Here is a 21,468-nt window from a genome sequence, read left to right as displayed (position 1 = left end):
ATCCCTTGTCACTGCCCTCACCCCTCCCCTCCTCCCTCTTCCCCGCCCCTCACCCCGCCCCCACTCCTCGTCCCCGCCCCTCTCCTCATCCCCACCCCTCATCCCGCCCATCACCCCTCTTCCCCGCCCCTCGCCCCGCCCCCACTCATCGTCCCCGCCCCTCACCCCCTGTCACCGCCCTCACCCCTCCCCTCCTCCCTCTTCCCCGCCCCTCGCCCCTCATCCCTGTGCCCCTTCACGCCCATGTCCAGCCCCTCCGATGGACCCAGGGGGTGTTTAGTTGTTCATTTCTCAATTTCCCTAAGGGTGGAGATTTTTCGGGTTTGTTTTTCATGACAAACGCATGGCTCCCTTGCACTGGGGTTGTGAGGAAGCGTTCCATGGCAGAGTCTCCGTCTCAGAGACCCCATCTCGAATAAACCTACCGCAGCTACCAGTAAAAGAGCCGGATAAGGCCTGAAACTGCATAAATCCCAGGTGACCCCCAATTCTCCCTCCCTCCCCCCGTGTTCCCACGCTTGTGCTTTCAACCCGCCAATAGTGACCCGGGGAACTCACAGACACCCCGCTCTCAGACCCTAACAAAGGCGGGGTCCCGGTCCACACTGCCTGCCCACGACCTCGCTGTGGCCCCCTAAGGGGGCGGAAATTTCCGTGGGGTCTCACTGCCCACCTGGGCCAGCGTCTCGGGGCTTGTCGCTATGCCATCCCTAGCGACCGGCTGGGACCCACACGATGGGGGCCAGAGGGCTGGGATGGGGTCCCCTTGACTTGAAGTCTGTGGAACACATTCTTGGGGGGGGTCTAACGCACCACTTCTGTTGGGGCAAAATACCTGCTCCCCAATTGTGGGGTGTGGACCTCTACAGACAACCTTTAGTTTACGTGTGTGACAGGAGATGATGCTAAGATTTCATCCCCCTTGCTGAATGGTTTTGACATCCTTTGAATTTTCAATGTTTTGGGGGAAAGGTGTGTTCCCCTGTCTTCCATGCTGATGCAGGATTTGTGTCAATGTCTGCTTCCTATGGCTCGGGACTATCTTTTGGGTGCACACAGATTAAAAATGGGACGCTTTCATGGTACAGCATGTCACTGTCAGTAAGCAGCCGTCCTTCTCTGCGTCCCAAGTTTCTATTGGTTTTTTTTCCCCCTTTAAAGTTCATTTTATCTGATAGCAATAGAGCCCCACCAGCGTGCTTGTGGTTTGACGTGGCTAATGATCTCTTCCCCTCATCCTTTCTACCTCAGTCACGTCTCGCAAGTTATGAGAAAATCCAGGCGTGTAATTCACAATAGTAAGAGTTTAACACATTCAGAGATTGAAAGAAAGAAACCATAGCCGTCGTATTACATGCAAGTAAAGCCCTCACTGAAATTCAACACCTCTTATGGACAAAGGCTCTTAGTAAGAAAATAAGGATGTAAAAAATGAAATAAATGAACTCGATGATTCAGAAAAGCGAAATGAGAAATGAGACAACGTCTCCAAGGAAAGCCTATTTTTTAAAAAACAACAATGTAAAAGCTAAAGTAAAACACTTAAACATATTAGGAAACAGTGTAAAGAGAAATGATGCCATTAAGAAACAAAGCCCAGGACTGGTTCTATCATCCCTTTCCCTATAACATTTCCAGGACACATTATACGACGTCCAGATGAGAAATGGAATAACAACGTGTACAAAGCAGACCACAAAAAACAAACAAACAAAAAATCAAAATACTGCATGACGTCTAAATGACCATATTTATGTTTTTGATAAAATAAATGAACAAAAATGATAATATATACCTATGGTCTTGTAACACTGGTAAAAAAATGTTTTTTAAAAATCACCATTTCCAGCGCTAAAGAATATGGGGATTTCTCAAAAGTAAACTAATGACTTATATAATCGTGGTGTTTTATGGGAGCATGGAGAAGAGAGAACTAAAATTCTTTAAAAGTACTATGTGGGGAAAACTCAATACATTTCTCTCTGGGAGGAAGAAAGAAAAGAAAAGAGTACAAGTGATTTCAAGGGTGGTTCCCTGGTTGGTTATAGAGAAAAAGAAACATCCACAGTGGAAATGGGAAAGAATCAAAGCAAATAAACAAGAGAACCTGGTTCCCCATTAAGGTTTATAGATAAACCCTCAAAAAAGCTTTTCGAATGTTTACAACGAAGGTGGCTGAAAGAGAGAATAAACTAACTACTCTAATTTTGTTAGAATAAACTAACGTAGGTGAAAGAAATTCATGAAACGTCGGCACGGCTTGTACCTAAACATAGAACTTTTAAGAAATTACTTTTGTAATAAATGGTATCAAAAGGTAGAGCTGAAACCATAAAAATGTATCGCTATTTTCGATAAACAAAAACTTAGTGGTGTAACTACTTAAAGAATAAGAGTAAGAGTGCAAGCGAGAAAAAAAAAGGAGAAGCCTTCACGTGTAGACTTTTGTAGAGGAGGAAAATTTTTATCCTATACTTTTGTGTTCTGTCACTGAGGCCTGCAAATTAAAATGGCAAATGACACATTAACAGGAGAAAAATACGTGTAGACTTTTGTAGAGGAGGAAAATTTTTGTCCTATACTTTTGTGTTCTGTCACTGAGGCCTGCAAATTAAACTGGCAAATGACACATTAACAGGAGAAAAATACAGACATTTTATTTTTCATTTTCACACGTGTGTGTGGCTTCAGAGAAAAGCAAAAACCCCAGAGAGACAATTAGACTCAGGGGTTTATATGCTATTTAACAAAGGGTGGTAAATTATAGAGATGTGACTAGACAAAAGAAAGGGGCGTTTGCGCTTCTAGGAGTGTTAAATTGTGAGAAGATAAACATATATTTGCCCATAAAACTTCCCAAAGAAGGAATTTATGACAATCCTCATTTCTTAGACGTTTCAAATTTTAGTCAGATAAAGGGAACCCCAAGAACGCATTTTTTCCTGCATTTGTTGATTCCAGTGGCCTCCAATTCAAAATAATCTTTATGCTAAAGTGGACTATTTTGGGTGGGCCTATTCTGATCTCCATCAATTTTTCTACCTATCTGTCACAGAGAATGAAAGATGAAGCATTATATTCTGAACACAATGTATGCATTTCTGTGTACCGAATCAATTACTCACTAATTCTCCAAATGGTTCTGGATTAAAAACTAGAAAAAGGCAGTACTTAAAGAAAAGATAGCCATCTTAAATTGCCGTGGCATTGCTTTCTGCTGGGAAGAGGACACCAGGCTTTTTGATGTCTGTGTTTCATGTAACCAGTGTGTGGTGCTTTCTAAGCTGAGGGATTTGCATGGTGTGGGTTTGGCGTTGCTCTGAGAGCCTCTCTCCGTTCACGGCAGTAATTATACTGCTGCCTATGAGCTATCTGATGTCCGATACAGAGTGGGAGCCATTCTTAGCAAGGTGCCGCGAAAGCAATACGTCATACATTCAGCAGAGCAAATGACTTTTTCAAGTTCTCAGCAAAGAAAAAATTACTATTGTCTATGACAGTAAATGCATCACTGATATGTGTGTGTACGTGTTCGTGTGTGTGTGTGTGTTTATGCGTGCGTAAGGCTTACATTTTAATATAGCAGTGTATGGGAAAACATGTCTTTTTCCCAATACCCTCTTAGGTTCTGTAGCAGAGGCCCGCAAATTAAATGGATAAAAGCGAGATTAACAGAGAAACTCTTGCTTAGCATGACAGTCTCAAGATCCATCCCTGTTGTCGCAAATGGCTGTATTTCGTATTTTCTTATGGCTAAGTCAGAAGGGAAAAGTCAAGAACCATGTGTTTCACTCATATGTCAGATACAAAACTGAAAGCAACAAATGAACAAACAAGACAAACAAAAACTCATAGACACAGACAACAGTATGGTGGTTACCAGAGGAAAGGGGGTTGGGGGAGGTCGAAAAGGGTAAAGGGGGTCAAATACATGGTAACAGAAGGAGATGTGATCTTGGGTGGAGAACACACAATGCAATACATAGAGGACGTATCATAGAATTGTACACATGAAACCTATAAAGTCTTGTTAACAAATATCATCCCAAAAAATTTAATTAAAAATACTAGCGTCAATTATGTACATGCCCATATGAATTCACACACACGCGGGCGCACACACACACAGCTCAGATGGCAGCCAGATAATGGAGATTCATATTCCATCTCAGTGTAAACAAAGGAAAAGTGTTTTGGGGCTGCTGGGTGGGGAAGGACAACTATGGAGGGGAGGAAATGTATGGAAAATAAGGGTTATACAGATAAGAGTTTCTGGGACGATAAGGGCCGCCTCTTGGAGCAGCTGTCTTCCTGGTCTGGAAACATGATGACACATGGAAAATTCCTTCATCAATGTAAATTTCCTTGACCAAAGGGGAAGTTTATACTTCCGCATTAGACAATTAGGGGAAGGAGAGAGGCTTCTGTGCAGGAGTCGTTCCGAACTGCCGTTAGCTTAAAATAACCCATATCCCTGAGACACATCCTGGGGTGGCATGTCCTGGTCCCCTTGGGCAGGACCAAATGTATACCTTGGGAGAACTTCTTAAAGGTAATATTCATGTTTCGTGACTGTAAAACAAATATATGTGGGTCGGAAAAATCTTTTAAAGCTCAAGGAAGAACTGAAAAGCAATAGTGATGGCACACACACCCCTCCACCGAGAAAGGGCCGTTGCTAGCATTGCGTGTGTGCGTGTGTGTGTGTGTGTGTGTGTGTGTCTGAATGAAACGGAGCAAGCCTTTATACAGATCACCAGGCAACATCAGTTCCACTCGCCTACCCATTCCACTCTGAGAAATACACGGGCAAAGGACAGGACAGACAATTGGGATGGCATGCCTACTTCACGCAAATAAGCTGCACCCCGAAGTTTCCATTCCGAGGCTTTAATCCACAACCATGTGGCAGGTACACTTATGGGGACTCGATGTCCCACCCACAGCCTCACTTACAAGACGCACTTTTCAGATGCTTGTTGGGTCCCATCACGACCAGCCTCTAGGGGAGCGGGTATCAGTCAGCACCCGACACCTTTGACAACAAGCCCTGAGCTCCACATGGAATGTTTTCTTACACAAGACAACCGCTTGCATGACAGTCCACTGGGTGTCCTGGGTTTGACAACCCAGGGAACTGAGGACATAGGAGGTCTGACAAGTAAGCTCAGAAACTTGTGGCAACACTGTTGCTAACCCTTTTTTTTATATCAGAGGGATTATTCATTATGAATTTGTCCCAACTGGACACACAGGTAACCAAGGTTATTACTTGGAAGTGCTCAAAAGGCTGCGTGAAAAAGTTAGACGACCTGAACTTTTTGCCAACAATTCATGGCTCCTGCATCACGACAATGCACCAGCTCACAGGGCTCTGTCTGTGAGGGAGTTTTTAGCCAGTAAACAAATAACTGTATTGGAACACCCTCCCTGCTCACCTGATCTGCCCCCCAGCGACTTCTTTCTTTACCCAAAGATAAAGGAAATACTGAAAGGAAGACATTTGGATGATATTCAGGACATCAGGACATGATGACATTCAGGACATCAAGGGTAATATGACGACAGCTCTGATGGCCATTCCAGAAAAAGAGTTCCAAATTGCTTTCAAGGGTGGACTAGGTGCTGCCATCAGAGCATAGCTTCCCAAGGGGAGTCCTTCAAAGGTGACTGGAGTGATATTCAGCAATGAGGTGTGCAGCACTTTTTCTAGGATGAGTTTGCGAACCTAATTGTCAGGCCTCATAGACACCACCTACCAGGAGCTCAGGACACACGGGGAGCAAAAAGGGGCCTCAGGTTTTCTGCAGAGAAAAGCACAGAGCTCTCCTGGGGAATTAGAGGTCGCGGTGAAGTCCAGCACCATCCAAATCCCTGACAGACCTGGAGAGCGTCTGGAACGTTTCCCACAACACAGAACGAAGGCACTGAGACTTCATGAGAAAGGGATCAGTGTAAGAGTCTATTTAGGATACAATGTTTCCCACCATGGGCCGGGGGCTCAGTGTAACACTGTTTATGATACAATGTTTCCCACCATGGGCCCCGGGGCTCAGTGTAACACTGTTTAGGATGCAATGTTTCCCACCATGGGCCCCGGGGCTCAGTGTAACACTGTTTAGGATACAATGTTTCCCACCATGGGCCCCGGGGCTCAGTGTAACACTGTTTATGATACAATGTTTCCCACCATGGGCCCCGGGGCTCAGTGTAACACTGCTTAGGATGCAATGTTTCCCACCATGGGCCTTGGGGCTCAGTGTAACACTGTTTAGGATACAATGTTTCCCACCATGGGCCCTGCACACGTGATCTGACAGTATGAGCACATGGCGCTCACAGATTACATATTGAGCTCTGATGTCCAGCTGGCCCTTTGCGCATGAGGACCCAAGACCCCTGGACAGTAGTCACCATTTTTATCCAAAGGAGCATCTTCACGAGGGGCTGAGTAAGCAACCGCTTATGCTATGAGGATGAGAGCCAGGTCTGGGGGACTCGCCAGCTTTGGGCCCAAAGAGAGGGACAGGAGGCCCCATTTCTGTCTTTCCCCAGATCACCCCAGTAAACAGCCATCTGCATTAAGATGTGAGGGTCGAATGATAATTGGGGTGAACTGTTCCACAAAGAGCTGCAAGGTGGGACCTCAGGGTAGGACCAAAGCTGGGGTAACTCAGACAACACCCACAGAGGTCCCTTTAGCTCTGTAGCACCCACGGGCACAGGAGGCCGAACACACAGACGGGCCAGGGTCCACGCCATCTCCTGGACGCCGTGAGCTGTTGGTCACTAGGGCCAATTCCAGAAGTCCTCGCCACAGCTACGGCTGTTGTGGTCAATTTTATGCGTCAGTGTGGCCATGCTAGTCTACGGTGCCCACTTCTTTGCTGGCCAGACACCAGTCCAAATGTTGCCATGAAGGTATTTTTAAGAGTTGGATGAACGCCGAAGTCAGAAAACTTGGAGAAAAGCAGACGGCCCTCCATACTGTGGGTGGGCCTCACCCAATCAGTTGAAGGTCTTAAGAGACAAGATTGGGCCCCCTCCCCCCAAAGAAGGAATTCGGCCTCCAGTATATATATAACTTTTAGGTTATGTACAATGCAATGTGCCCTGTATAGCATTTGTACCTCCTCTCCCCAAACTACAACTCATATTTTGAACAAAGCCACCTGCTACTTCAGAAGCCGGTTCCACTGATGACCAGTAATTCCAAACAGGTCCCGTCCACTTTTCCTCTGGAGCGCACTCTAGCAGACGGAGAGGCCGGTGCAGCCCAGCTGAGCAAACAAGCCCTCGCGTGGGTGTCATGGAGGGTTTTACGACACTGTCATCTGGTGTCTTCCCAAGAATGCTAATTTCCCAAGCTGGCAAATCAATCCTGGAGATGAGCAGTGATTAGCAGGGGTCTTTCCACCTCAGGGGAGAGCCAAGAACCAACCCTTTTGACACAGAGAGGCAGTTAGGGTTTAATCTCCAGTGGCTCTGAGGCTGGGGCAGAACCACAGGGTCTTGTTAAAACCCGGCTGCCTGCCCACCCCGTCCCCCAACCCCGAGTTGTGGTTCTGCAGATCCGGGGTCCCTCTGAGCATTTATACTTCTAACCGCCTCTCAGGTGAAGCACACGCCACTGGCCTGGGGACCACACTTTCAAATCCACCATTGTCAACAGCCTCCTCCCTTTTTGAGAAACATTTTTCAAAGAAAATGATGGAACTAAGTGCCTGTTACTTGAGCTGACACAGGAAAAGTCTAACAAATAAAGAAGAGAGGTGAGGTCGTCCTGGATCAGGGGGCCCTGAAGCCAACGACAGTGTCCTCATCAGAGACAGAAGAGGAGGGACACAGACACAGAGGGGACGCCACGTGGAGACGGAGGCCGAGATGGGAGGGAGGCGGCCACCAGCCCAGGGACGCCTGGGGCCCCCAGGAGCTGGAAGGGGCAGGAGGGACCGTCCCCTGGGGCCCCTTGACATGCTCACTATTATAATCTACAATAGTCACTTCTCCGTAAATGGCAGGATATTGTGTGACATCCTAGAAAGTTTCAGAAAAAGTGACGAATGCATGTTTCCATCCTTTCCTGCATACGAGTAATTGTACAGTCATTACACACATTTACATTGAAAGGAAAACAGATCAACAGAGGAACGACAGGAACCCCCTCTTCCCAGAGGTTCACTGGGTGTGACGTTACTTCCCACATGTGTCCGTGCGTGTGTCACGTAAAGGCAGCTCTACCCTGGATTCAGGAGACACGTGCCTGGACCCACGCGGGGGAGAGGACCAGCGTCTGGCCCGGACGAGGCCCGTCCACGGGGTATTTCGGCCGCGGGAGTCGACACGCAGTGGGGTGAGTCTGGGCAGAGCCGCAGGCTGACTGCGCCATGTCAGCGTGTGACCTGTGGTCACATGAGGCGCTCTCACGAGTACACGGCCCTTTCACCGTCAGGTGGCACCCAGGGCCCTGGAGGAGACCACGGGGTGTGAGGAAGGGCTGCCCACACTCTACATGCTGAGAAATAAAGGGACAGAAGTCGGGGGTGTCACAGAGTGAAATAAGCCGCCCTGTGGGAACAGTCCTCACACCGGGGGACAGAAACCCACAGGAGGTCACCCTCCCTCAGTCCTGGAGCCCCCGAGTCTGAGATTGAAGTGTCCCAGTGCCAGGCGTACACAGTTTTCTGATTATCTCATTGTTTCCCGGAAGTGGACACGAAGGAGCTTGCTTTTAATGAATCCATGGGAGGGGATGAGTGTGGGGACGGACGTGAACTAGACGTACAAACGTGGTCCTTCGCGATATATACAAACACTGAATTATTGTGTTGCATCTCCAGAAGTAAAATAATGTTATATTACACCTCAAAAGGCAACATACACTGCAGGACGCATTATAAAAGGACACAGTCAGAATGGCTGTCATCAACAAGACAAATAGTAACAAGTGTTGGAGAGGCTGTGGAGAAAAAGGAACCGTCATCCACTGTTGGTGGGAATGCAGACTGGTGCAGCCACTATGGAAGGCAGTGTGGAGGTTCCTCAAGAAATTACGAATAGAATTACCATATGACCCAGCAATCGCTCTCCTGGGTATCTACCCCAAAAATATAAAAGCATTTCTCTATAGAGACACGTGTCCTCCAATGTTCATTGCAGCTTTGTTTACGGTGGCCAAGACATGGAAACAACCAAAATGTCCTTCGATAGATGAATGGATAAAGAAGTGGTGGTACATATACACAATGGAATACTATTCGGCGGTAAGAAAAGATGATATAGGAGCATTTGTGACAACATGGATGGATCTCGAGAGTATAATGCTAAGTGAAATAAGTCAGACAGAAAAAGCAGAGAACCCTATGCTTTCACTGAAATGTGGTATATAAATCAAAAGCAACAAAAGAACAAGACAAACAAATGAGAAACAAAAACTCATAGACACAGACAATAATTTAGTGGTTACCAGAGGGTAAGGGGGTGGGGGGTGGGTGATGAGGGTAAGGGGGATCAAATATATGGTGATAGAAGGAGAACTGACTCTGGGTGGTGAACACACAATGGGATTTACAGATGATGTAATACAGAATTGTGCACCTGAAATCTATGTCATTTTACTAACAATTGTCACCCCAATAAATTTAATAATAAATAAAGTAAAATAAATTGCAAAACAAAACCCCAGAACACTGCAAATTTTTGCATAGAGAAATTCAGCGACTCTCATTACAGCCAGCTGCCATCGTTTTTCCCCTGGCTGTTCTGCAGTGCTCCACCCAGGGCTCATGTTAGCTCTGCCAGTGATTGCCTCGTGATATTAGGGAGGTCCTGAAAGAAAATCATAGGCTTCCACTTTGTCGTGTGTGACATGAGGAGAGCAATGGTGTTTTCCGAGAAGCATTTCCGCAATGGATTAGTGGACTGATGCGGAGGGAGTGCTTAAACGTGCGACCACAAAACAGTCAACAGATTCGTGGATGTCTGCCTTGAATCATCGTTACGCGGCAAATGTATAAAAAGAAAAAAAAAAGGTCAGTGACGCACATCACTTCCGTGGGACATGCAGCCAGCGTGTGGGTGCCCCTGGAGTGACAGGTCACCGCCAAGCAGGGGGGACACCCCAGGACCGACGGCAGCGTGTACCCAGCTGTCTGCACCCACCTGCTGTGAAGGTCATCCAGGTCCAGCTCACCGACGTAATGCGTGGCCGAGGACACGGTCACCACCCTGGCCATGCGGCCGGGACGTCCAGAGTCCTTCAGGACATCCAGGAGCAGGTTGGTCAGCAGGAAGTGGCCCAGGTAGTTCAAGCCAATGTGCTCCTCAAATCCATCCATGGTCGTCCTCTGCGGGACCATCATGACGCCAGCTGGGGACAAAGGGGGTTCGGGTGGTGTTAGATGACATGGGATGGCACAGATGTCCCCAGGGGGACGTCGAAAGAGCTCTGGGCTCCACGAGGGCAGGTTCTGGTCCTGGCTGCCATGGGTCCTGCTCTGCACATGGTGGGGGGGTGTTGCCAGGAGGACAATAAGATCCCTTCCCACTCTCCAGCTCTGCCACAATGATAAGACGGCAGCAGCAGCTCCCAAGTGACACTGCCTGGGGTCCCCAGGACACTGGTTCTTCCGCATGGAAGACCCCTTGTCTGACAAGCTGGGACACGTGCCTCAGACACGTCCTCGGGCAGCCTGGCTGATTGGACATGTGTGTCTATGTGAGTGTATGGACTGTGCACCTGTCCTTGTCAGGCTCTGTGTGTATGTGATTCTGTGTATTCAGGTCCCCTGTGCGTGCAATTGTACTCACATGTGTACCTGGACTTGCATATGTGTCTGGGCATGGGTGTGCATTTCCATCTACATGCACACGCACTCACACATACTCATGTTATACGTTTGTGTTTTCACGTGTTACTTGTATGCGAATTTGTGTGCACATGTGTATTTGCAAATGGCTATGAATTTCCACGTGCATTTTGTTTTGCATATATCGTACGGGCGTGTCTGAATTTGCACGTGGGGATGCATGTACTTGCATACATGCTTGCATTTCCATACAACACATGCACATGTATTTCTGTATTTGTATCTGCATGCATGCTTGTCTTTGCAGATAACACACGCATATGCATTTGTGTATGTGTGTACATTTGCATAGGTAAACGTGCTCATATCTGTTAGAGTGTATGAGAGGTGTTTGCATATGCGTAGGTGTTCACAGTTTATGCTTTTGCATATGTATTTATGTATATACATGAAAATCTGCATCTCCATTTGTGTCCACAAGCTTTATGTGTCTGTATATTTGCCTTTGCAATTAATTGAATTTGTATGTGTAGGATCTGCGTGCACAGATGTGTAATTATTTGTGCATGTGTTTGTATGTGCGTTTGCACAGGAGTTTGTATTTGTACGAGTATGTGTTTGTGCATTTGCCTAGGTGTACTTGTGTTTGTGTGTATTTCTCTGTGTATGTGCATGCATTTCTATAGGCAGCAGTCTGTGGACACGCATTTGTGTAAGTGTAGGTACATGTGTGCGTGCACACAGTTCTCCCAGCTGTCTGGCAAGGCCCCTTCCCGGATACACCAGCCACACTGTGTGCCGTCACACCCAGGACCCACACAGGATACACCTTGTGGTTTCACTCCCTCCTATCCTGGCTGCAATGCAGGAGCGTCTGCTGCAGTCTGTCATTGTCACAGCATAAGTGACATTCAGAAACTAAAGTCGGATGAAGACTCATTGCTGTTGTCACAGAGAATGATGACAGAGGAACAGAGACGAGGATGGTGGGCTCCAGACGTAGAAATGAGGAGACAGGGCAAGGACAGGCTCACAAATTGTGACCCCCACACTCACACTTTGGGGTCACGCTTAGGCCTTCCCCCCACCTCCTTTAATACCCAGCTCTCTCAACAAACGTCCAGAATACTGTAATTTCATCCTCTGGTTTTATCACTATAAAACATCACCTGTATAGACCGATAAAAAAGAGAAACATGTGCCTTATAAACAAAATGTCTAATTATGGTTGCTGAAACTCAGCTAACAAAATGCTCGTGACCACCAGGTGGGGTCCAAGTTGGGTGCCAGGCAGAAGAAATGCAGGAATTGGCTGCTTCTGGGGGTGTGAAGGTTGGCGTCTTGACAGAAACGTAAACATCTCTGTCGTGGTGCCGTTTTCTTGGCTATCTCATTTAGTGCAAAGAAGCAAGACACCCTGTGTTAGCACTGCCTAGTTAGGGAGCCCCGAGGGTACGAGAAACTCCAGCATCACGACCACGTGAGGCTGGTTCAGACAGAACCCGAGCTCTAGGTGGTAGGAAGACAAGGCAGCACGTCTGTGTCCCCTCCCTCCCATCGTGGCGGCTTCACTGTCCTGTAACAGGGCAATGCAGTAGCCGGGACAACACTGTACAACGTGGCAGGCTTGGTCACAAAAGACTGTGTACTTTCCATCTTGTTCTTCGGAATTGCATCTCTGTGGAACAGCCAAGAAAGGATCAGTCAAGAAAGCTGAAACCCCCTGAGACCACCGTCTTGGAGAACCACATGGGGGAGATCTGGTCGACCACCCCAGCTGAGCCCAGGCGACATGCAGTGCCTACATCCCACCACAGGAGGGAGCCATCCTGGGTGGGACGTCCCGTCCCAGTTGGGCCGCCTGCTGATGGCGGGCCCAGGGGCAAACTTAGGGGACATCCAGAGCTGGAACTGACCAAATTCCTGCACCCCCACATTGCGAGCCAAATGGAATGGTCATTTGGGACCACCAGGGTTGGGGGTGGTTTGTCACACAGCAGGTGTCATTGGAATATGGTCAACACACACCTACATTCTACATTCCATGTTCGAGCGCCCGTGTCGGGGGACAATCGAGAAGCCACCACACACAGTCATCTGAACATCAAGGGTCACTGGCAAGACCCCACATAATGGAGCAGGTGTTTAAAGGGGCAGACGTGGCTGCTTGAATTGGAGGGTGTTCACCAGGTTCCCAGAACTTCCATCCGGTTAGTTAAGGGTAATCTGTTGGGAAAGGAACGGCCGACGCTGGTTATTACTTCTCATGGTGGCCTCGGTCTCGCTGCACGTGGGTAGCAGAGGAAACAGCCAGGAGACTCCAGGTGGTCAAACCCTGGTGAGGTGACTGCCTTTGCATGTCACCCACTTGGGGATGACCAGCTACCCACGCGTGTCAGTATCCACTGGGGCCCCAGTGGTCAGCTAAACCTGACAGGAGCTGACGGACAACCACTGCCTAATCTGCTGAAACCTTAAACTTTCCAACTGGTTCCATTTCTGTCACATGTTTCCTAGTGGTGACGTACACGACAAGTAAATGCAGAGCAATCGTTTAGCCGGGAGGGGACGCCAACACGGATGCGTATTTCTTTCATCCCCACGCTGCTGTCACAGAATAACACAAACTCGCTGGCCTAGACGCCAAGATTTTGACAACGGGGACACTTTGGGCAAGTTCAACGTAGCTCTGGAAATCCTCCAAGCTTCTCCGAGCACATTTTTGGTGTAAACGGCATTGCTGGGGAAAGGGTATTTTTACCGCAGCAGCGAGAACATCCCTGGCAAGCACACAGCTGGCCACGTCCTGTGCTCCAGAAGCACCCATGCCATTTGGGGCTCGTCCAGCACCGTGCAGCCACCACCAAAAGACCTGGGTCCCCATGCGCTAGTTTTCCATTATCATGTGACGTGCTCAGGATACGCACGCTGCTCTCTCTTTTAAAACCAAACATCCTGGAAACCACCCGAAGTAGCAGTTGGAACTCCGACGATGATATTGACTGAATGTCTGCTATGTGCTGAGTGACCAATTTTCGTGAACCAGTGTGGCTGCATGTGTATTTTTTTTTAATGGATAAAGGGATATCGTTGTCTCGTCAGGGCTTCAGATGGCCATCCCTGCTCAGGTAGCAGCCGTGACATCTTTACATCTCTCTCTGCCGACTGACATGGAGGAAAAGGAACAATAAAAATATCTGCTCCCTGATCCACGTCTTTGACTGGTGAGGGGACACACACTCAGAAGCATGTGTTATTCCTTCTAGAGCAAAGCTTGAAAGGAGTGTCCTAATCAGGAGAGGGGGAGCGAGGGTTCTCTGCCTTGTAGGAGAGAACAGAGTGGTGGGGATGAGACAGGGGTCAGAGAGAGAGGAAAATGGGGGGAGGAGAAGAAAGAGAGGGAGAGGAAGAAATAGACAGATACGAGGACTGACAGTGAAGTTCGCGAACTTGTTGCAACACTGTTGCTCACTTTTTTTGATATCAGAGGCATTTTTTCATCATGAATTTGAACCAACTGGACAAATAGTTAACCAAGTATACTCTTTGGAAGTGCTGAAAAGGCTGTGTGAAAAAGTTAGATGAAAACAACCTGAACTTTTCGCCAACAATTCATGACTCTTGCATCACGACAAGGCACCAGCTCACACGGCACTGTCTGTGGGGGAGTTTTTAGCCAGTAAACAAATCACTGTATTGGAACACCCTCCCTATTCACCTGATCTGGCCCCCACTGACGTCTTTCTTTACCTGAAGGCAAAAAAATACTAAAAGGAAGACAGTTTGATGACATTCAGGACACCAAGGGTAATATGACAACAGCTCTGAAGGTCATTCCAGAAAAAGAGTTCCAACATTGCTTTGAAGGGTGGACTAGGCACTGGCGTTGGTGCATAGCTTCCCAAGGGGAGTACTTCAAAGGTAACCACAGCGATATTCAGCAATGAGGCATGGAGCACTTTTTCTAGGATGAGTCTGCAAACGTAATTGTCTAACCTCATATTCAGATCTCGTGACCCACTGAGAAATGCACATGGCCTGAGTCTTCAGCGTCCGTGCCCCCGGTAGGGCCCTCGCATGACTGTGAACCCTGTTTTACCTAAGAAAACCCAAGTGTGTCAGTAAGCAAATGGCTTGGGCATCTGCCCACCAAGAAACAGAACTAAAGTTGTCATCTCTGTCCTTCTATGGATGCAAACGCCACGACCAGCCTCTTCTGCGCAGGATGCCCTTTCACGCTCACTCGTCTACTCAGCACGCGACGCTCATTTATGGAATCAATGAACGGGTAAAGAACTCGATGGATAGCTCAGGTCAGTGTGGATGTGGCCAGGCACACACCGGTGTTACCCCTGAGGGTTACCATCGACATATATATTTGGGGAGTACGAAACCTACAATGTTAGTAGCTCTTCACCTTGAGAACGTCATGCACTCAAGTTACTGGAGGAAGTCCTACAGGGATAAAACATGAATCCTGTGCACTTATTAAAAGCCCGTGGGTGTGTGTGGCATGGGTGAGAAACTACATAAACGCCACTGAGACGTGCAGGGATTGTAACACTGACCCAGCTCTGCCAAATGTCTCCTACTGATCATTCTTGTGTTTGATAAATCACGTCTGCTCGCTCGGGGCTTTCCACAGACAGAAAAGAGGCGGTCTGCTTCTCGTTTGATCCCGCGACCAAATGGAAGAGAATTTCATGTCGGAAATCCTCAACAGTGGCAAAATTGGTCTCTTTAAGAATAAAAAGAAGAGAAAGAAGGGAAAGAGAAGCAGGAAGTGTGCCTTCCCTTGGAAGCGTGCATTAGGGAACAGAACGGAGCGATTACTCATCCGTGACTGGTCCACAACAGAGGGACCTAGTACTCTAACTCCTTTTCACCCACGACATTGGCGGGAAGAGTTAATATCCTGGAGGAGCGCCCTGGGCAATAGTCTGGGGAAACTCCGCACACCCTCAACCATCCTCTTGGATACGAACAGTATCAACACCATGGTCAGAGGCAGTGGCCGTAGGTCTCTAGTGGATTGTATTCCATCCCCGGTATTCATTTTATCATCGACCTTCTTTATATACTTGTTTGGTCTCCACATCTAAAAAAGATGTGTTAAAGTCTGCAAGCACCTCACTGTGGGGGACAGAGGGGCGTCTGCACTAACTTTTATGAAATAAATTGGCTGGAGCAGAAGAAGAGAGAAACGGACAGGGGCACAGGCAGAGGGAGACAAAGGACAAGTGTCCCCAAGGCTCTTCAAAGCCCAGCGTGGCTGAAGGACGTGTTCCGAGTCAAGGGTGGTTTGGGTTGAAGATGGACAACGGGGCTGTGTGAAGACGAGAGAAGGGGACACAGGGACGCCACATGTCTGTTTGACGATTGTAGACTGTCGGGAAGAAGTGAAGACACAGCAGGACATGAGGGTCCGGAATGCAAATAACAAAGACTCCATGACAATGTCCCAAGGTCAGTAAGATAATGTCTGTGGAAACACCCTGCCCTTAGCACCTAACACACCTTTGCACAAGCGGGCCAGTCAAAACACCACCTCCACACAGCACACCGCCATGCCCCCATTTTCACGTAACACATTAAAATTGCGGATGCAAATAACACAAGCCCGACACACCCTTGAGATGAAATGGTGACAAGAGTGAGCACACACGTCCATGAATGTCCACGGGAACCCGCTTTCCCGAAGGACTCCTCCCACGGGACTCCCGGACTCCGTGTTTGCCGCAGAACTGCCCTCTGGAGCTCACCGGAACTCACCGTTATTCACTAGCACGTGCAGGGGAAGGTTCTTCTTCTTGAACGCCTGGACGAATTGCTGGATGGACCCCAGAGACGCCAAGTTGCAATATAAAAACTCCACTGGAAAAGAACAAACATGCCTGGTGACCTTCCGACCAACCATGGACGCGAAGATAATTTCTAAAGACGTTCACTTGTGTCCCACCTGAAAAGGAACGGTGCCTCAGAAAAGGAGGAAGGTGCAAAGCGGGGAACGTACCCTAAGACCCGCACTCACGTACAACTTTGTATGCTCTGGAAGACACGGCTGCTACGCTGTGACAGGGCCGTGGGGCCAGGACGTTAGAGCAGCTCCCAGGAGCTGAGAGCAGCCCTGGCCAACAGCCAGGACGCGAGATGTATCACCGCTGAGAAGTGAATTCCTCAAACAACCCCATGAGTTTGGAAGGGGACCCTGGGGCTCCCGAGGGAACTTGGACCAGACAGCCTTCCAGAGCTGAGAGCACTGTGCTCACTCACCCTGTGTCAGTATGGTCCCTGAACGTCCCATCTGCTCTCCTGAAGGATCCCTTTGGGTCTGCAAGCCCAGCTCGTGACAAAACACTCATATGAATATCTGTGGTCCCAAGATCCCAGAAGAGAGGGCAGCATGGTTCCCACGTCTCCAGGACCTGTATCTACAGCAGCACACCTCTCAGGGGTGGACATGTGTGCAAGGTTCTCTTGTTTTCTGGTCACTGTGGCACATTTTAAATGTCACGACACCCAAGAGGCAGCCAAAAGCCCTACCCTGGCAGCGTACATATTTCGGAATGCACACGTTCGTTTTCACTTGGAAGGGACATTTAAAGATAATCCACACACACTCCCCAGCTTCTTCGGCGTGCAGCACGAAGCCTGGGTGTGACAAGTCACGTGGCCATGAAGCACGAGGCAGTGTGCACGACAATATTTTCCGTAAGAAACACAATAGGAAGGGGGTGGGTATCCTGCTGATCTGAGACCCTCCGACCGAGGTCTGCAGACTGACACCATCCTGTGACCTGCCTGCGACCCAACTGCCATAAGACACGTTCAGACACGGATGAAAAAAAAAACCACACACAAAATCAACCGTCATTTTACGCTTGCTGAATCCACTACAGAAAAAAAATAGCAACACTGGGAGCTTCTGTTGTGCATATTTTTAACATTCATACTTCTAGTAATGCATTTGCATCCTGCCTACAACAGTAGCTGTCTGTGACAGATTGGGGGAAAAGGGAGGTTTGCCACCGACCGCCAGGAAGCGTGTTGTAGAACCGAGAGCCATCTGGATGGGAATTCCTGGCACGCCGTTCTAACTCTCCCCTGAAGTACTCGCAAGGATGTGGAAAAAAAAAGAGGGAAGCCGTCGCGACAGCTAGTAACTAGAATCAGTGGGGCAGGGTTGAAACACACACACACACACAGACACACACACACACACACACACACACACACACACACACTCAGCTCTTGCCATCAGCGCAATGCAGTTCTGAAAAATCAGAAGGAGCGTCTCCTTTCGTGCTCGTTGGGGAGAAGGTTTATAAGTGACAGCAGTTTGCTGGGACACGTGAGCGTTGCCACCCCTTTGAGAACGTGGCTTTGTGACCCAGCCATTGGGTTTTTGCTCCCTTTCTGCCCACACTTGCCACCAGCACCTGCTTTCTCTATCGATTCCGCAGCTTCTCCCCTCACCCCACCCACCTCCACAAGGCCTCACGTCTACAGAAAACATAAGGAGTGGACAGCTGGGGAGGGCCAACGTCCACGGCCAACGAGAACGCTTCCCGGTCCCATCACTGAGAACAGGACAACACGAGACGCGTCACGTGGGGCACCGGCACCAGAGCTGACCTGGGACAGGACGAAGGGGACCCCACTTGCTAGGGGTCCCTGCCAGCACCCATGGAAAGCTCAAGGAAGGGTTGCAACCCCCAACCATGGGCATGGGGAGAGGGTAAGGGTGAGGGCTACAGCAGGGCTTCTGCAGGCAGCGGGACAGGGAAGTGCAGGGGACGCTTTTATCTTAACATCATCAACAATGCCTTCATTTCTATTTGCGTAATTAGAGAAATGGAGGTCGAAACGCTTTGCGAGGAATCAGTGTACCCATAGCGGACGAGAAGTTGGATATCGGCCATGCAGGTGAGAATGAAAGTATGGGGTATACCAGTCGTCCACGTAGGAAAGACAGGAGACCCTGGACACAGCTGGAGGGTGCTGTGTGAAATAGGAGGAAGTACCCCGATGGCGGCCATGACCCAAAACCAAAATGCTGGCCTCCACTCTTGGAGGGAAGGAAAAAGGAGAACTCTTCCATATGCCGGTGATAATATTTTTCAAAGTGGTGATTCGCAATACAAAGGCTGAATAGAGAATACAGTCAACAATATGGTAATAACTCTGTCTGGTGCCAGGTGGGGACTAGACTTACGAGGGGGGTCGCTTTGTAAGGTATGGAAAGGTCTAATTGCTATGCTGTACATCTGAAACAAACAGGCGACTCTATGGCAACTACAATTGAAAAACAAAATTTTTAATTAAAAAAATAAATCAAAAGGCTGAAAATCATCAGGAAAACAAAGCAGGGTGGGCCCGTTCACACCAGACATGGAGAATTCAAGACAAAAACATTAATGGGACACTGTCGGTCAGTGGACCCCACGCTCCATCGACACGATGCCATTTCCTGCGGGTTTTTCCTCATATGAACACGACCTCAGACGCTATTTCCCAAGAACTCTTGGACACACACGAAAAACACGGACAGAACCAAGACCTGGGGGCACCATCCTTGATGATCTGACAAGTCAAGAGGCCAAAATAAAGAAACAAGGACCCAGAGAAGACCGTGAAGGAGACGTCATCAGGCTGCAAATGCAAATTTACAGACAGGGCCGTGCTGTCATATAAAAATTTTAAAATTATAGGGCCCTACTTCTACATACAAGAATAATATGTTAAGTGTATAACTCGAATGGGAACGGCTCAAGAAAAAAGTGATGATTACAATCTAATCAAGGAAATCAGGACTAATCAGAACAATGAATATGAAAGAGCTAGAGAAATCACCAAAGAATGGCTTTCCGAGAAGCTGGGGAGGCGACAGATGGGGTTTGCGCAAATTCGTTCAGGTTTTCAAAGAACAGATAACCCCACGTTGATTCAATGACTCAACACAGGCCAGAAAAGGCTGGTTTGGTTTGGCTCGTGAGGTTTGCACTGTTCGGATACGAAAATGTACAAAGAGACAACATGAGAAAGAGAGGGGAGGAGAAGACGATTGACGGGTACCACCTATACAGAACAGATGAAACCATCATAAGTCTAGTCCCCACCTGGCACCAGCCAGGTTATTACCCTGTGACAGACCATATTCCCCATACTACTGACCTCACATAGACGCTTGTGGTCTCTCACTTTGAAAGACCTTTTCTCTTTCGGGTACCAACGGTTTACCGTGGTTCCGGTTCCAGAAAGTGCTCAGACTTAGGGAATCGCTCAGCCATCGCTCTTCGTATTATGACGTCATCTAAGAACAGTGACTCCTTCTGTGCTTTGGTGTTGTTTTTGGCTGTGCCTGGTCCCCGCCGACGTGCAGGCAGACAGCAGGGCACGGTGCTGCGTGTCGTGTTTTATTTCCTGAAGGGGGTGGGCTGCAGTGAGCCTCGCTCCCAACAGTTACATGACTGCGCTGTTATGCACGTTGTGAGGACAAAGACGGAAGGACCCGTTTTATTTGTCCCTCTCGGAAATCACCGCACTGCTCAGGCCACCGGTGTCACCAGCGCAGGGTGTCTGGGAATGAGGTCTCAAGCCGCTGCACGGTAATGACGATCATTTCCTCGGGTGCCACGTTGATTTCCTGCTTCATTTCCCTCTTGGGCATCGTTAACAGCACATTCCGATTTGACAGGACCTGCTCGTCAAGGCAGTGAAACCTTCCCAAAGGACACGCGGCATTGAGGTCCCCAACGCCCGCTGTTTTTCCCTCCAAATGACGGCCGTTCCGCCCGACAGTGGACTGCTTTTACGCAGATGGTCTTTTGTTTTGCAAGAGGCAGCTGCCCTCTGCACAAGACAACTGAGGCAGGCCCACAGAGGAGAGCAACATGCGGCCACAGCAAGGGCACGAGTGGAGGCTTGGCTGCAAGCTAACACAGTGCTCTGACCGGCAAGCACGCAGCACTAGGCCAGGCAGAGCTCGGACCCCAGCCTGCCCTGCGGGCGGGCGTGATTTTATTCAGTGTTTCCGAGTCTGCTCACGTCCTTCAGGAATGCTGAATAATGCAAGAACTGCTTTCTTATTCTCTTAGAAGAATGCAGCTGGAACACAAAAAGTCCAGAAGGACATTAGGTAATCAGAACCGTGTATGTGTGTGTGTGTGTGTGTGTGTGTGTGTGTGTGTAAATGCGTGTGAAAGCATGTAGTACCACAGACACTGCCACAGCCAAAGAATATGTCCTTTCTATAGCTTTCTGAATATCTGACATAGCAAAAATAATCAGGACATTACACTAAGTGCACAATCTGCCCAGAAGAAACCGTAACCACGGGGCCGTAGAAACACTCACAACATTCCAGCAGGAATGAGATAGTGAGCAGCTATTAAATGAGATAGTGAGCAGCTATTGTGGTTTCCCTTTTCTAGTATTTGTACAGGAGAAAACCCTAGGAAGATGGAGCTAGCCTGTTACTCCAGAGCAACAAACTGGATAAAAACAAAAAATTATTTTTTAATGGGAAGGTATTGTCCTTTCTTGGGTCTCAGATTCAAAAGACCAACAGCATGCAATATAGTTTAAAAAGTACTGTCTCACGTAAGAAAATAAAACCTGATTTCCTGATCTTCTCAGGAAATAATTGCAAAGAAGTCCT

General features: G+C 48.4%; 1 protein-coding gene across 1 annotated transcript in view; it reads right to left on the bottom strand.

Annotated features, from left to right (window-relative positions):
- Positions 1 to 21,468, bottom strand: part of DHRSX (dehydrogenase/reductase X-linked) — a 127,506-nt gene that overhangs the window by 17,995 nt on the left and 88,043 nt on the right. The window contains exons 4-5 of the mRNA XM_081042761.1: positions 16,581 to 16,682; positions 10,162 to 10,369 (exon numbers count right to left, since the gene is read on the bottom strand). Coding sequence (XP_080898887.1) covers positions 10,162 to 10,369; positions 16,581 to 16,682 — 310 coding nt within the window. The remainder of the gene's footprint in view (positions 1 to 10,161; positions 10,370 to 16,580; positions 16,683 to 21,468) is intronic.

The sequence above is a fragment of the Rhinolophus hipposideros genome (genome assembly GCF_964194185.1).
Source record: "Rhinolophus hipposideros genome assembly, chromosome: X".
NCBI classification, from domain to species: Eukaryota; Metazoa; Chordata; class Mammalia; order Chiroptera; family Rhinolophidae; genus Rhinolophus; species Rhinolophus hipposideros.
The sequence above is the reverse complement of the archived record's forward strand: the minus strand, read 5'-3'. Positions and strand labels throughout refer to the sequence as shown.